General features: G+C 37.0%; 1 protein-coding gene across 2 annotated transcripts in view; it reads left to right on the top strand.

Moving 5' to 3' along the window:
- trim67 (tripartite motif containing 67) overlaps positions 1-18,331 on the top strand; it is a 38,563-nt gene that overhangs the window by 1,786 nt on the left and 18,446 nt on the right. For both annotated transcript variants that reach the window (XM_084091075.1, XM_084091076.1), the window contains exons 2-3: positions 14,295-14,390; positions 16,490-16,612. In XM_084091075.1, the coding sequence (XP_083947201.1) occupies positions 14,295-14,390; positions 16,490-16,612 (219 nt within the window). The remainder of the gene's footprint in view (positions 1-14,294; positions 14,391-16,489; positions 16,613-18,331) is intronic.

Genomic DNA, 18,331 nt, shown 5'->3' with positions numbered 1-18,331 from the left:
CTTTTTTGGGCTTCAAAATCTCATGCTTTATTCACTCCCATTTTAAAGCTTGGGAGAGCCAGGATATTTTTTAATATAACTCTGATTGTGTTTGGCTCAAATAAGAAAGTCATATACACATAGGATGGCTTGAGGGACAGTAAATTATGGGATTATTTTCATTTTTGGGTGAACTATCCCTTTAAAAAAACGTTTGTGCAATGGAAAGTTTCCATGGATGTTAAAGGTTCTTCATGAAACCATCAATATCAATAAAGAACTTTTATTTTCAAGAGTGTAAGTGAAAAGATTGTATATTGAACCAGGATTCCAAACATGAGATCATATTTTGGCCTAAACCTGTATTTCTAAAAGTGTAGTGCTATTTATTTACCTTGGCATGCAATATGGTGATCATTCATACCAAAGTACCATTGTATTTCCACCTGATACTATCACTATATCATTGTACCACCACAATACTTTTAGGGTTTGCTCTTCCCAAAAAGACAAGACAAAACACTGATCTCATACTTAGTGTAGTTCAGTACATATAGCTGTGATTTCATGTGAACAGCAGATGCTTCATATTTTGGTTTTGACTTCTTAAGCATCTTCCAAAACACTAACACAACCTTAAATAAGACTGAATCTAAGACACACACACACACACACACACACTCACACTCTGAGTAGAATGTCCACTCTGGGATTCTACTCATGCTTGTCTCTCTCAGACTGTGTGTGTGTATGTATGTGTGTGTGTGTGTGTGTGTGTGAGAGAGTAGGTCAGTGTAAGTGACTTATGCTGTTGTACAGTGTGTGTGTGCGCTTCTGTGATGTGGCAGGAGGAAATTGAGGAAAGCTTATGTGTGAGAATCACAGTGTGTGTGTGTGCAGTTTTATTGTAGGCGGTGAGGAACTGTGTGAGTGTGTATGAGTCAGTCTAAATTCTACCCTCCCGCTGGGCCTTTTTTTCTTCCTCATGCACTTTAATGGATTCATATGGAGCCGGAAGAACAGATAATTTGACACATATTGCATGAAGCTGTCAGATTGATCAATGAAATGAGAGCACACCTTTAGCCTTGAGTTTAGCCTGGATCTCTCTAATCCCCAGGATGGTGCGCTCCGGGGTCTTTATCGTTTAAGTGTTTGTGGCATTCTGCTGTCATTACGAACCAAAAATGGGCTGTAAATTATGAGGATGAGACATATATGTTGATTTTAGTGAATAAAACATTAGGTTGGAGATTTAAGTATTGATGTCTAATGATTCCCATCCATTATGATATTTCAGAAGACAGAGATTAAACATAATAACTTGCTGTGCTCGGGACACATTCTGAACAAAGAGAGATGTAAAGATACAGATATACACATAGAAATATTCTCCGTTAGGTTGTATAGATGCCTCTTTCAACCTTAGAGTAAAACATAAAACAGGTGATTTTGAGACTGTTTAGAATAAGAAATAAATGTGAGATACATAGTCAAGTCAAGTCAAGTCAAGTTTATTTATATAGCGCTTTTCACAATACAGATTGTATCAAAGCAGCTTCACAGTATTAAATTAAAATAATACATCAATGCTTGTTTCTAGTGGAAAACGTCCACGTTTGGTAATGCTGATCAATAGTATTGTTGATTGATTAATTAAATTAAATATCCCCAAATATCCCCAACTGAGCAAGCCAAAGGCAACAGTGGCAAGGAACCGAAAAACTCCATCAGGTGACCTAATGGAGAAAAAAAAAACCCTTGGGAGAACCCAGGCTCAGTCGGGGGCCAGTTCTCCTCTGGCGTTTATGAACTAGAGGTCGGATTTAACTGTAAGATTAAAAGTATTATATGAATGCCTGGCTGAAAAGATGCGTCTTTAATCTAGTTTTAAACTGGGAGAGCGAGTCTGAGCAACGAACAGTATCAGGAAGACTATTCCAGAGTTTTGGAGCTAAATGTGAAAATGCTCTCCCTGCTTTGGTTGATCTGGATATCCTAGGTATGACCAAAAGCCTCGAATTTAGTGATCTTAAAGAGCGCGATGGATTATAGGGCGATAGAAGTTAAATAGACTGGAGCTAAGCCATTTAGGGCTTTAAGTCAGTAGCAATACCTTGTAATTAATACGGAACTTTATAGGTAACCAATGTAGTGATGATAAAATTGGTGTTATATGATCATATTTTCTTGATCTAGTAAGAAGCGGCGGCATTTTGGACTAACTGTAGCTTGTTTAATGAGGACGCAGGACAACCGGCCAACAAAGCATTACAGTAATCTAGTCTCGAGGTCATGAATGCATGAACTAATTTTTCTGCATCAGAAACTGACATAGTCACAATTACAATTAATAAAGTCACAATTACAATAAATAAAGTCACATTGTGAGATATAAATCCTCAATTGGGAGATATAAAGTCACAATTACAAAAAATAAAGTCACAATTATCAGTAATAAAGTCACAGTTTGAAAATATAAGGTCAAAACCCAGAGAGCAACATAGTGTTGGCCCAGATCCGGCCCACATCTGGTACATGTGGATTCATTGTGTACCAGATGTGGGCCGGATCTGGGCCGACACTATGCTGCTGTCTGGGAATTAGGCTGAAGGTGCAATTATGAAAGAACAAGTGACATTGTAAGATCTAAAGTTACAATTACCAGAAATAATTACAAGATATAAATTGCAATTACAAAAATTAAGTTACTGTTTAGATATATAAAGTCATTATGCTAAATAAAGTCACAGTTGTTGTGAAAGATAAAGTGACATATAATGTGAGATATAATGTTACAATTACAAACAATTACAAGTTGCAATTACAAGATATAAAGTCACAATTATGAAAAACAAAGTCACAATTTGGAACCATAATGTCACATTGTGAAATATAGTTACAATTATGCTGAATAAAGTCACAATTGTGAAACATAAAGGGACATTGTGAGAAACATATTACAATTACAAGAAATAAAATGCATAGTTTGGAAAAGTGAAGTCACGTTGGGAAATATAATACTACAATTACAAGAAATAAAGGCACAATTGTCACAAGTTTGCTAAATAAAGTCACAATTGTGAACATAATGAGACATTGCAAGATATAATATACTTCTTATTTCTTTACTGTGGAATATTTGGAATATTGCCATGTCTGAATATTTGCCACATCGTATTTTTAATTTTTTTATTTTTTTTACTTGTCTTCACCTGTCACCACTTCAATTTGTCTACAGTGTATTGATTTGATATTGACTTATTTATTTCCCTGTGCGGTGTATTTGTGTTGTGTTGCTCTGGAACTCTGCTGATGTCTGTACACACACTCTTATAGTAGATTACTATTAGCTGACCTTTAACTCCTGAACCCTGACCTCTTCCCTAAACACTAGCCATCACCCTGACCCTGACCGGGAGAGAGACATCTGTCCCCTAAATAGTGCTGAGAGTCAAGAGTATTCAGAAATGTTCATGTCGCTCTATATGTGTGCTGCAAGCAGATGGCTTTATACATGTGTGTGTGTGTGTAAATATACGGGGAGGCCGGGGCTAGTTGTCACACTTTTGTACACCCGTGAGTACTAAAAATCCTAGACACCTTGAAGTCTTGGCTAAAAAGCTGCTGTTGCACACAAAGAGACAAAAAGGTCACATGATGACCTTACACTAAAGAACAACAACATAAATTACTGCAATTTATTAGTTTTTCACAAATTATATTTATGCTTTGGGTTTAAACCTTAGGCCTACATTTTGATGTAATATTAATCGAAATTATTTCTTTTCCCACAGACACATTTTTTTTTTTTTATGAAGACCATATACCATGCTTAATATATTTTCTTTAGACATAAGCCAAATTGTTACTTAATGTAGGTAAATACCTTTAATTTTATTTAGCCATAAACAAAATATATACTATTAAAGTAGAATTTTCATTTGAGATAAAACTAAACAAATGTTGTTGTAAGTCATTGTTTATTTTAGTTAATTTACTATAGATAGTTACTTACTATAACATAAATGTGCATAATATTTTCAGTTATGTACTAAATAAATAAATAAAATCCAACAATTATTTCTACTGTCATTCATAAATGAATAAATAAATAAATAAATACATGAAAAAAAAAGAAAAAAAAGTAAACACACACAGATACAGAATATAATATATATATATATATATATATATATATATATATATATATATATATATATATACATATATATACATATATATATAAGACTATATGTAGTCTCTTGTCTGTGGAAATACCAATGGACGTCACTAAAATAAAGTATAAACGAAGTAAAAATGACTAACACAATGACTAACACACCGACACGTAATGCAGGAATGCCGTCTCTTTCCGCACACATTCATAAAGCCAATGTGTGGGCATAGCTGTGACCTCCTCCTCCACACATACATTTATGACACGCAAGGATGGTTTTGCCTCGCGCACACACACACACACACACACTCACACACACACATACACACGCACACACAGCAGATCGAATGTAGGTTAGATGTTTCAGACTGAAATATGCAGTACCACTCCTCCATATGCCATCACTGTGTATGTGTGTGTGTGTGTGTGTGTGTGTGTGTGTGTGTGTGTGTAAGGAGTCTTTTTCACGGTTTTTCCTGCCGGCTATCTGTGACCAAGGAAACAGCTCAGTAAACTCAGGCCACTGACTCAATCTTACAAACCAGACTTTCAGCAAATAAGACACGCACAGTGAGGCTGTAACGTTTCTTAAAAGAAAATTAAACTATCAAATAAAGAAACTTTTTTTTTTTGTAGAAATCATACAAAATACAGAATTAGCAGTATACATTTATCTCTTGCTGGCTTTTCCTGTATTTTTTATGAATAGATGCACATATATATATATATATATATATATGTATGTATGTATATATGTATGTATGTATATATATATATATATATATATATATATATATATATATATACATATATATATATTGCTGGCTTTTCCTGTCTTTTTTATGAATAGATGCACATCAAAAGAGTACATTTTTATATATATATATATAGAGAGAGAGAGAGACAGAGAGAGCGAGAGCGAGAGAGAGCTCCACACACCCTCCTACAAACATGACCCGTCCTGTTCAACGCCTTAGTACAGAATCCTGTAATCTAGTGAGTTTCCATGGTTACACATGAATATTACGGCAGTGTTTCATTTTCCCACACAACTGGGAAAAGAACCATCAGTGACTGTGGTTTCTTCAAACTTGCTGAACAGACAACCTCTCACCTCTCCTTTTGCTTCATATAAATGCAGAATGAATTTCACTTTGTAAACAAAAAAATGTCCAGGTCACATTTAATCTCAAAATCAGAACACACACACACACACACACACACACACATGTCTGGTTTACTATCTTTGTGGGGACTCTCCATAGACTTAATGGTTTTTATACTGTACAAACGGTATATTCTATCTCCTTACACTAACCCTACCCCTAAACCTACCCATCACAGGAAACTTTCTGCATTTTTACATTTCCAAAAAAACTCATTCTGTATGATTTATAAGCTTGTTTACCCATGGGGACCTCTATTTAGGTCCCCACTGTGACACGAGTCCCCATGAGTCTGTGTGCATTCAGGTTGAAGTCCCCACCGGGATAGAAAAACAGGTACACACACACACACACACACACACACACACACACACACACACACACACACACACTGTGCTCAAAATTCTCACCACTGTAATGTATTAACATATATTTACTTTTTGTATTTATTCTAAATGGTAGTAAAACATTACCATAATTCATTTTTAACAATATAAATAAACATGAATTAAAACAGTTCAAGACTATCAGTGTAAACTACAAATACTTTTTAATTTATAATTTAAATAATATATAATTACTGTTAGCACTACAATAAAAAATTGTCATGAAAAAAACTTTAAAAAAAGCCAACAACTCAGAATGATTTTTTTTACACAACATTCTTTTTTTCTTTTAATTTTGGGGTGAAATAAATGTTCCTGAAAGGTTAATAAGGCATTACATTTCAGCCTGTTCCTTACACAGCTATTATAAGGAATATAGAGCATGAGTCTCATAGACGTCTTTCATAGATTTTGACAAACCTGGTTACTATGTACTATGTAATATGCTTATAAAAATTATATTTTTTTGTGCCATGAAAAACATATGGCTTGGAACAACGTGAGGATGAGTAAATGGCAGCATTTTAATTGCTAGTTCTAATTAATCTGTACATATTTCAGATCTATTTTCATACTTGCTTCTTTAAATATATTACAGTGATGAGGATAAACAAACCTCAGGGCTTCCCTTACTGTCTTCAGCATATTACACACATTCCCGATTCCCTCTGACTGCAGTTAATGTCCAGCATCATGAGAAAAAAAAAACGGGAAAAATGGCTAAAGAATCGACATGTGCGTGCAACCTTCATTTCAATGTTTAGAGCAAGATTTGCTGCACATTTCTTAGGATGATTAGCCTACAATGTTCTGTCAATTATTCATTTAAAAAAAAATGATGATGCCAATGACTTTCTCTCTTTCCATTTCAAACATCAAAGCAGGGAGATAAATGGAAGAGAGCGGCAGAGAGAGGGATGGTGTCATCAGTAGGGAGATTTGTGTGAGCCGGGTGGGTCAGATGGGTGATTGGTTCTGCTGACCTCCAGATGTACAGCATTAATCACTCAGTGGCCCGCAGAGACAGAGACAAAGACAGAGACAGAGACTCCAGAGCCTAATGAGCTGCTCACGCTGCAAAAATCATTTTCTCAATCAGTCATTTTCTCCCGTTTTCCATTCAAAAATATCAAAAGATTCTTAAAACAAGATACATTTACTTGAAGAATTAAAAATGGTGTTAGATAAGATATTAAAATATTTTTTCAGAGAATATGTCTTGATTTAATTAATTCCCTATTTAAATCCTAATATCTTACTTTATTTTTCTTCTGAAGTAAATCAATGTTGTTTTAAGATGTTCAAGCCTCGTTGTCGGTCCAAATCCGTGTGCATGTCCGATTGAAATCCGAGCAGATTTTGCAAGTGTGAACGGCAACATTCGAGCGACATTCATTATGTGGTTTGTATAAATTAAAAGCTTGTATCCGCCACAGAATAAAAAATAAAAAAAGGTAATTGCAATTCTGACTTTATAACTTGCAATTTCGGATTTGTTTATCTCGCAATTCTGACTTTATTACTCGCAATTGCGAGTTTATATCTTGCAATTCCAAATTTATATCTCGCAATTCTGACTTATTTTCTTGCAATTGCAAGTTTATATCTCGTAATTCTGACTTTATAACTCAAAATTGTGAGTTTATATGACGCAATTCTGACTTTTCTCACAATTGCAAATTTATATCTCGCATTTCTGACTTTCTAACTTGCAATTTCGGATTTGTTTATCTCACAATTCTGACTTTATAACTCACAATTGCGAGTTTATATCTTGCAATTCTGACTTTTCTCGCAATTGCAAATTTATATCTCGTAATTCTGACTTTTCTCGCAATTGCAAATTTAAATCTCGTAATTCTGACTTTATAACTCGTTTATGAAAAAAAAAAAAATGTTTCTGGAAATCAGTTTCAGTCTGACTGATCAGGGCCCCTTTCCCCAAAATGTTCTTATCGCTAAGTAGTTCTTAACCTATTTCTTAACCTCTCTCTTAACGTTATGGCACGATTCCCGACACGTTCGTACGCTAAGTATATCTTCTGTAAGTCACACTTTCGTAAGGTTGGTCTGGACCATTCGTAAGCTCTCTCTTAGCGTTGTTTGAGCTCAAGACGCTAGTCGCCGCCACTGTGCAGCAGTCTTTAGAAATCAGCGCAGCGCAGTACAAGTCTATGGTATGGTAACTATGGTATGTTGACAATGTTGTGGCCCAACAATGATTTTATGTTATGGACATTTTAAGACTAATAATAAAATATGTTCGCAATGGATACAGGCCTATTTATGAAGTTGACTTTATTTGGTATCAGAACTAATATGGTGGTAATTAGCCTAGGCTATTTCGTAATGTCATTAAAGCGTTTAAATTGGCAATCACTTTTGATAATTAAAATCTGGCAACCAATTTGGCTCTAAATGGCTAAGATCTATAAATGGGTAAGTATGGTGGTGTCCAGTAAGCGACCAACTATGGCAGCGATCCAACGTGTCCTTGTATTGAATCAAAGACGGCACCGGCCTCGGAGCCGTTTAGTCCATGTCAATTTTTTTATTCGGCAAAACTTAAGCCCTTTTGACATTTTGCCTGACGTCCTGCCAGGACCTTGGTGTGCCTGATCCGGAGGCAGCCATCTTCCTTGCTATGTCGCTCCATAGCTCTTTTTTGTTGCTGTTGCACAAGTTATTCCGAAAGCTGGAAAACAGTGTCACCTTGTGCAAGCTCACCTCGTCCAGCAAAACTTCAAGTTCCTCTGACGAGAAGCTTGGTGCCCTTTTTTTTACGTTGCTTCCACACCATATTCTGTATCTAACTCTCTCTCTCTGTTCATTGTAGATAGGTTGCTTTTTATTGAAAACATTAACCATTTTATTATGCATTTATTGCATTCTAATCAGTTATGTACAGTAAGTACCAGTCTCAGAAAGGACAGATTGCAATGAATAACAAAGATGGACGTGAAAGAATTAAACCTTTTGTGTGAGTTGTATGAGAGCCCTGACAAACAGACTCTACATTTAACAGTAGGGGAAGGATCAAGGAGGATCAAGCTAGCATCAGCTGACTTATATTTGTTTGTTTTTTACAAGTCAGTTTCTAATTCATTTCATTGGTACACATTTGTTTCACTATATTTCTTACTAAGGTAATTACAATATCTAAACCACAAAGTTGAATTCCCAGACAACAACATAGTGTCAGCCCAGATCTGGCCCACATCTGGTACACATGGATTCCACACGGCTCAGATTCTGGGCTGACACTATGTTGTTGTCTGGGTTGTTAGTCTGTCCAAATCTTCAAATATTTATGTACAGTCAATATCTCATTATTTGCGTTGGTGTGACGTTTTAAATGTGTTTATTTTTTAAAAAACAAGGCATTGAAGTTGTTTGCCAGTGAGACAAAGTCAAAGTGATTGCATCTCAAGTGCATTTAGCACTTACTTCTGTCAAGTAGTGATTGTCCTTTTTATAGCTACACACACATAGCTGCAGGCGTACACTGACTTTGCATCACATTTCTTTTTTGTTTGCAGTTGGGTCAATAGTTTTACTGAAATCTCAAGTAATATAAGCTAATGGAGAATGTCCCTCCCGGTAAAAGTATGTGACCCAATTTCTGGGTGTCTATATCAGTTAGGATGCTGCCTTAAAAAGGTCTCAGCCTATCAAGAGGTACCTCACTACATTTTGGAACAGAGTCAGAAAGGGATGTGTGTATGGTGAAAACGACCCACTCTTTAGTGCGTACTCCCCGAGGACTCACTATCAAGGTCACTACTACATCAGCACAGATTTGTATCGTCTTCTATCACTCACTCATTCACTCACTGACTCTCTCTCACACACACACACACACACACACACACACACACACACACACACACACACACACACACACACACACACACACACACACACACACACACACGTTAAACAAACAGCAAGCCTCAGTCCAGCAAACATGCTGATAAGCTAAGTGCCCAATTGCCTTGTCAGAAAAATCAACCAGCAAGTTATTGAAATGTCCCTGTGATGTCACACACACATCACACACACACGCACACACACACACACACACGCACACACACACACACACACACACACACACACACACACACACACACACACACACACACACACAAAGTGCTCATCTTCCACTGTCTATAAATTTAATTTAATTCATGTCTCATCAACTCTTCATCCCATTGCTCTGCTGAAGTAGATAATGGGATAATAGCACTCCACTTTTCCATGTGATTTCATATTAGCAAAGCCTTTTTCTCCGAGCTCTCCACATTATCACAGAATCGCTGTTTCAGTGTATCAATGCAGTATTTTTTCTACTTCTACATTTGCACGTATTCTTTTAGCAGACACCTTTTTATCCCAAAGTGTATTGTCCAGCTTTTCATTGAGATTGAAATGATACAGTGACCCCTAAAATATATTTGTACACCTACGCCACATTTCAAAATGAATGTCACTGAGTTAGATAACAAAATATCAAACCAGTTATTGGCATTCACAAACAGAATTTTAAATCAAAACATTTCACAAAAATGAGTTTGGATTTTAAATATTGTATGTACAGTACCTTTTAAATATTGTATACAGTTTGGGGTCAGTGCATTTCTTTGGTCAAAAAGACTGTGTAATATTGTGAAATATTATTACAGTTTAAAATAACTGTTTTCAATTCTAATATATTTAAAAAATTTATTTATTCCTGTAATGCAAAGCTGCATTTTCAGCATCATTTCCCCAGTCTTCAGTGTCACATGATCCTTCAGAAATCATTATAAAATGCTGATGCTTTTATTATTATTATCAATGTTGAAATCAGAGCTGAATATTTTTTGGGATTTTTTTTTTAATGAATATAAAGTTCAATAGAACAGCATTTACTTGAAATACAAAACTTTTGTAAGATTATAAATGTTTTAATTTTCAGCAATTTTACACATCCTTGCTGAATAAAAGTATTAATTTCTTTCATCTGTGTAAGTGACTCTGACCACATGACCTTTGCGCTGACTGTGGTCAATAAACTACAACTATATCTGTGACATTTTGCACTTTAAAGTCTGTTAACACTATTTTAACAAAGCAAGGGAAGAAAATCAGGCCCATTTCTTTGTTTGATTCTTTGGCTGAAATTAGTTTGAGTAGTGTGAAGGAGAGGCAGATTGTGCAGGGTCTATGGACACAAAAGCAGGGGTGAGACAGTGACCCCTATGCATCATTGACCCCAGCAGTGTCCGGGTGTCTTCTTCTCAAACACAGGCACACCTACTGGGAGAAGTGGGCCATGAGAGGGGTATCTGTCAGGGTCTTGTTAGCAGGCTTGGACAGCTTTCCCTGGCAGATGGCACTTTAATAGAGCGAGGAGATACGTCTGTGTGTGCTGCTTGAGTTTGTTTATGTGTGTGTGTTTCTTTCGTGATTTAAGACCCAGTGATCGAAGAAGGCCAGGGAAGGCCCAGAGGAAGGAGCAGGTGGGAAGGAAATGTGTGTGTGTATGTATGGACTGGTGCCAGGGTCTTTTCCACAGACTTGAGTGATCATTAGTCAAGCCAGAGTCCCATTCTCGGATGATTTTCACCCTCTATTGTGTGCATTACAAAAGCATTGTTTAAAAACAATGTTTGAATCAATTTTCTTGCATAAAATAGACATTTTCTAAAGTTTAGAAATTATCATTCGAAATTCAACAGATTTGTTTCGGATTCCTCTTAACAATTAACACTTCTATTAATAGTTTTCTTAGAACTTAGAAATGTTTTGAAAAAAAGCTAACACTTTATTTTAAGTTGACACAGTTACACGTTACGGTGGTAAAGGGATGTGGTGGTTGGTTGTGGGAGCGGTGGTTGGTTGTGTTGAGCAGTGGTTGAAGATGCTGGGTGTGTTGAGCGGTGGTTGAAGATGCTGGGTGTGTTGAGCGGTGGTTGAAGATGCTGGGTGTGTTGAGCGGTGGTTGAAGATGTTGGGTGTGTTGAGCGGTTGTTGAAGATGTTGGGTGTGTTGAGCGGTTGTTGAAGATGTTGGGTGTGTTGAGTGGTGGTTGAAGATGTTGGTTGTGTGGAGCAGTGGTTGAAGATGCTGGGTGTGTTGAAGATGTTGGGTGTGTTGAGCGGTGGTTGAAGATGCTGGGTGTGTTGAGCGGTGGTTGAAGATGCTGGGTGTGTTGAGCGGTGGTTGAAGATGTTGGGTGTGTTGAGCAGTGGTTGAAGATGCTGGGTGTGTTGAGCGGTGGTTGAAGATGTTGGGTGTGTTGAGCGGTGGTTGAAGATGTTGGGTGTGTTGAGCAGTGGTTGAAGATGTTGGGTGTGTTGAGCGGTGGTTGAAGATGTTGGGTGTGTTGAGCAGTGGTTGAAGATGCTGGGTGTGTTGAGCGGTGGTTGAAGATGTTGGGTGTGTTGAGTGGTGGTTGAAGATGCTGGGTGTGTTGAATGGTGGTTGAAGATGCTGGGTGTGTTGAACGGTGGTTGAAGATGCTGGGTGTGTTGAAGATGCTGGTTGTGTTGAGCGGTGGTTGAAGATGCTGGGTGTGTTGAGCGGTGGTTGAAGATGTTGGGTGTTGAGCGGTGGTTGAAGATGTTGGGTGTGTTGAGCGGTGATTGAAGATGTTGGGTGTGTTGAGCGGTGATTGAAGATGTTGGGTGTGTTGAGTGATGATTGAAGATGCTGGGTGTGTTGAGCGGTGATTGAAGATGTTGGGTGTGTGGAGCAGTGGTTGAAGATGCTGGGTGTGTTGAGCGGTGGTTGAAGATGCTGGGTGTGTTGAGCGGTAGTTGAAGATGTTGGCTGTGTTGAGCAGTGGTTGAAGATGTTGGGTGTGTTGCTGGGTGGTGTTTTTAAGATGCTGGGAATGCTTGGTGGTGTTTTATAATTATGGGAATGTTGGGTGGTGTTTGCGGATGCTCAAGCTCTGCCCAAGTGATCTTCTGCTCTTCTGTGGTCACCACTTTGGTCCTTGAACTGCATGTTTCCAGCCTGTTTTTGGAGCATCTGGAACCCGTTCCTCAAATGGGGGAGGGACTCTGTCATATGTTCTGTTTTATGTTTGGACTTTTATGTTGAAATTCTTGTTTCTTTGTTCCCTGTGATTTTTTTTGGTCCTTAGTAGTTTTATTTAGAATTGTTTCCCTGTGATTGTCTCCCCAGGTGTTTTCTTGTTTTCTCATTAACCCTCATGTATTTAAGATCTGGTTTCCCTATGTTTCATTGTCAGCTGTTGTACACATTCTCGTTCCTTGGAATCGGTTCATGTCTTGGATTCTTTGTTTTTCTTGTTCTTTATTAAAATTATCTGCATTTGGATTCATTGTTTTCTCTTGCTTTCTTGGACCTGCTTGTTACAAGAATGCTCATTTATGTTCGATCTTTTGAGGATTTTGGGATTGTTTGGGATTGATGAGTAATGTTGGATTGGCATGGCCAGATCAAGTTCATGTGAGGCCCCCGGGCAGTGGGTCTTTATCTTTATTTTGGTGTTATTTCATTAGAATATAAGGCTGTTTTTGAATGACTGTCAAAAGTGAAACACACTTCTTGCCCGCGTAATGTTTTAGCTATGGCATGTACCAACAGGGACTAACTGCCTATGCTAACTAGCCAAACCTTGACCTCCTGAGTTGGATGATTTTGGGAATCTGGGGTATGTTTAAGAATGGTGGCAATGTTGGGAGATATTTGAGGATGCCATGTAATGTTGCGTTGATAAGGACTCTAAATAATGGTTGTATTTTAGGATGCATGAAATGTTAGGTAGTGTTTAATGATGCTTGTTGGACAGTGTTGGAGAATGCTGGGAATGTTGAGTGAGATGTAGTTGGTGAATGTGTTATAGCTACATAAACTTGTGCAGGCCTGTGAGGATGGTGTCTAGTGGTCATGTATGATTCAATTTGTGTAATGTGATGTTAGTGTGCAAAATAGATATAAGGTGTACTACAATTTTTCAACTGTTTTATGTAGCATGAATAGATTAAAGTCCCCCTGTGGTGAAAATCAAGCTTTTAATGTTGTTTATATGTCTATGTGGTGTTTTTAATATGCTTTAAGACAAACCATGTGCAAATTCATAAGTCAACACCATTGCTGAGTATTTTCTCCTTAAAACTGCAGTGAACCAAAGACAGTCTCAAAAATGCGGTTTGAAATCGCTGGTGTTTCTGACGTCACAAACTACCTTGTAACCAATCAGGTCAACGTGTGATCGTCAATGAGTGGATCTCTGAGCTGGTGTGAGCGAGTGGAGGCGGGGCTAATTTATATATTCATAGAACCGTGAATACTAAATGAGGCAAGGGTGTAGAGTTACATTCAAGCTATTTTAAGGCATGAAGATTTTTTTTTTTTAAAGGAAAATCGTTTTGATGATCAAAGATGAGTTTTAAGGGATAAAAATTCATTTTAGGGATCAAAGATGAGTTTGAAGGGTTAAAATGATTGACTACAGGGGGACTTTAATTAAATTGAATTTACATAACATATATTCACTTATAGCTATATCAACAAATGTTTTTAGATTTTGAAGCATGTTAAGCATGTGACCCGTGTTTTTGTGTGCAGTGTCAGCTGTCCCAGGCGTTGAATGGAGTGTCTGACAAAGCCAAGGAGGCCAAGGAGTTCCTGGTGCAACTGAAAAATTTGCTTCAGCAGATACAGGTAAACTCTTCAACAGGCTTTGTTATGTGTTATGATGAAAAAAATGATGAAAACATTGAACACTTATGAATAAAAAATTGCCTTCACATCAGAGCAAAAATAATAACATAATCAAAACAGCCATGCTAGCAGCACTCAACTATTAGCTTGTCCTCTTTGATTTGCGAGTGTTCATTAAAGATGCAAATGAATATCTCGTTAAAAATGAAGTGGGGTAATTATGATGTTCAGCATGTATCCAACAAACACTCCATATGTCGGATGTTAACATGAATTTTGTTAGCATGTTTTTGCATTGAACATCAAAGGTTTTCAACCAGGGTTCCATGGGGGTCTGTGCAAGGGAGTCTGTAGGCAGAGAAAACAAAGGAATACAAATATAAAAATAGTTTAAATGTGACAAGTTTGGAACCTTATCTCTTAAGCATAATAGAACATAATGTAATGTTGAAAATGTAGAAATTTTACATTATTCTGGGAATCCCTGGAGCATGGTTGGACAAACCCTGTCTAATCTAGAGAAATGATGAAACTGATGTAGCTTAACATTCATTTGTATTGAATGCTGTGTGAATTGCTGCACACAATCCATACATGCATTTAATGTCACGAGTTTTCAAGTGTATTCTGCCTGGAGACCACCAGGATTATGAGCTCTGAGCTATTTTTACTTAAGTGGAGAGTTTAATGCCTTTTCATACTGACCAGCAGCAGAGGGAAGAGAGAGAGAGAGAGAGAGAGAGAGAGAGAGAGAGAAATAGAAAGAGAGAGAGAGAGAGAGAGAGAGAGAGAGAGAGATTGTCTTTGAAAGCCTCTGTAAGTAGACTTTGAACTAAAGTGCTGGAGTGATCAGTGATTTTCAATGTAATGTGACATCCAAGCATACACAGAGACAAGTCCTGCAGAAGGACTATATAGTCTTATAGCCTGACCTCTTATTTTAAAATATAGCTACCAGTCACACATACTCTTATCAAACATCTTCGTTTTCATCTTCATCTTCTTATTTTCGTGTAGAAGATGAAATGACTCAGTCCCATCAGCCCTAGTGTCAGTGTGTGGGTGTATGTCTCACATCTGAGTCACATCCATACTCAAAGTGAATGAACGATTGGTTCAGTTCGTAACTCCTACACCACAGACGATCTCAAACTGATCTTTGCCAGTTTAACAAAATGAACTTTAAAGCTGAAGTGTGTCATTTCTGTGGCACTAGGCTAGAGGTACAAAACAAAATATCAAAAGATTCAAATACTCACTCTGTCTTTCATTGCTTGCAAACTCCAGCACCAAACTCGCACGATTGGTTGTTTCCATAGTCCATTTTGCCTCTTCTGGTGGATGCCGTATTTGAGTATTTTTATCTGTTTCCTGAAGCCTTGTTCCATTTCTGACATACTCCCTGTGAGGCTGGCAAAATGGCTGAAAAACTGAATTCGAATTTTATACTTAGATATTACTAATATTCAGATTATATTTAAATTTAAAATACATAATTTCAGTTAGGGGGAAAAGATTTCGGCTTGTCTCCTGAGGCCACAATAGGGCTCAATGAGCAAAATATGAATGCTCTGCATTACATTGTTTATTCAAAGCAATGAAATAACAACTGTCTGTATAAAAAAAGTGCATAACGTTTAAAACAATGTTTATAATTTTGTAAATTGCATACACGATTATGAACAAAAGCATCTTGTATTAATGCATAGTTAATGCAATTAATTATCTAAGTTGATTTGACAAAAGAAAAAAGTCAAAACATGTGACATTACATTCAAAAAATAATTTGTTATCGCAACTTTTTTCTTTTTTCAAATCAACTTAGATAATTAATGTGGTTCAGATAACAAAATATTTTGAGTTTCTATTTATTAAACCAATCCCTTTCATTGTATTAACTAAACATTTTCAATTTCAATGAACTCAAAGTTAAGGCAACCAACTTACTTTTTTAAGTTAAACCAAAAATTTTTTTTTTCAGTGTAGGGTTAGGGGATAGAACATACAGTTTGTACAGTATAATGGAAGGCACTATGGAGAGTCCCCATAAAACATGGAAACCCAATGTGTGTGTGTGTGTGTGTGTGTGTGTGTAACAGGAGAACGGGGTTGAGTTTGAGGCATGTCTGGTCGCTCAGTGTGACTCTCTGATTGAAGCGCTCACTCGGCAGAAGGCCAAACTGCTCACCAAGGTCACAAAGGAGAAAGAGAGCAAACTGAAGGTAGGTCAACACACACGCGCGCGCACACACGCACATCTCTTTTCACTCATTCCTATTCTAAACCCCTTTTGACGGGTCCACAAACCTTTTTTGTGGTTGTAGTAGTAATTTTAGCATCATCTTAAAATCATTCAAAAGTTCAACTTTGACTACTTTTAAATTTTGCAGCAGCAAGTTTATTTCCTTAATCAGTCACATGATAATATAGCCTGCTGCTTCACCACACAGATGGGATAAAGGTAGAAAGAGTTTCTGTAATACTGTAATAATACATTATAAGTGTCGTGACCATACGGAAAGCAGATTGAGTTTTTGTGCCATCTGTGTGACTCCATATGGACAAAATAAAGTGAGATTTATTTCATCTAACTGCATGTAAGGAATGAAACATTATTTACTCAGTGCATGATAAAAAAATTGCACTAGTAGCATATCTGAATGCTTTTAAATTATTTGTTTTTCAATCAATCATTCATTTATTTTTTTTGTTTAATGTATTTTTTTGGGAAGTTGCACAAGACAATGCTTAAATTAGCATGATGTTTCTGGTGCCATTGTCATCAGCTCTAGTTGTATCGAGGACCATATCATCCGCAGTCCAGTCTATAAGTAGTTATACTATTGGCCACAAATATTCTTAGTGATAGATGTTTTTTGTTCCTGCATCTTCCAGGGTCTGTGTGCAGTTAATCAGATGAAGTGTTTTTGTGTTTATAGCGACATGAGACGTAATTTTCTACTCTAATTCTTTACTTCCACGCCAGTAGTCTGACAACCGAGCTTTACGCATGCCCTCTTTCACCACAATGAACAGAGGATGACGGGGGTGGGGGTGTGGAAAGGAAACCCGCACAAGTTATTTGTGGTTCTTACAGTATGTTACGGAGTTAATCCATACAATGCTCTATAGATTACAGAGATGCAAGATTATATTGTGCTTTAAGAGCACTGACATGAGGTCTGGTTAGACAGGAGAGCAGAAGAATTTAGGTTACCCTGGTACATCTATCGCTCTTTTCACATTAAACATCAGTTAATTTGATACAGATTAGAGACAGAAGGCTTACTCTGTGATTTTTAATCACAAAGAGGCTGGTAGACAAAAAAAAAGAGAAATTAAAAATAAAGGGCATCTATTTTTCTTCATATTTCCATATTCACGACCTCACATTAACAATGTCTTTAAGCATGTATTTTTAATGTATAATTATTCAGTCATTTATACCTTAAAGGTGCCGTAGAATGGATTATTTTATTATTTTATAATGTTTTCTGGGGTGCCCTTATAATGTTTTTTAGATCAAAATTTGTTATAATTTAGAAATAAAAGGCATATTTCCTAGCCTGATTTCATCCCCTGATTTGAACACTCAGTTTGAAGGGGCGTGTCTGCTGTGAGACTTCAGTGTTGTTGCCCACTGCTGTGATTGGCTGACATGCTTGCATATGAAATATCTGGCATTACATGTAGAGCTATCTGGAAAACTTTTACTATTACAGCTTTTATACGTTTTTACTATTACAGCTATCGGGATTAACGAATCGTGAGAAGTTTTTTAAGTATTTAGATCTATTCCCATCACATAAAAGGTTGCAGTGATGACCATTGAGCAGATGACAGCCTGTTGATCGCATGAATGAAGATCTTATCACTGCAACGCGATTTACTGATGCATAAACAGTGTTGAACGACTTTGAGAGAAAGATTAGATAACACAG

Source organism: Abramis brama (genome assembly GCF_963993115.1).
Source record: "Abramis brama genome assembly, chromosome: 18".
NCBI lineage: Eukaryota > Metazoa > Chordata > Actinopteri > Cypriniformes > Leuciscidae > Abramis > Abramis brama.
This window is presented reverse-complemented; position numbering and strand designations above follow the sequence as displayed.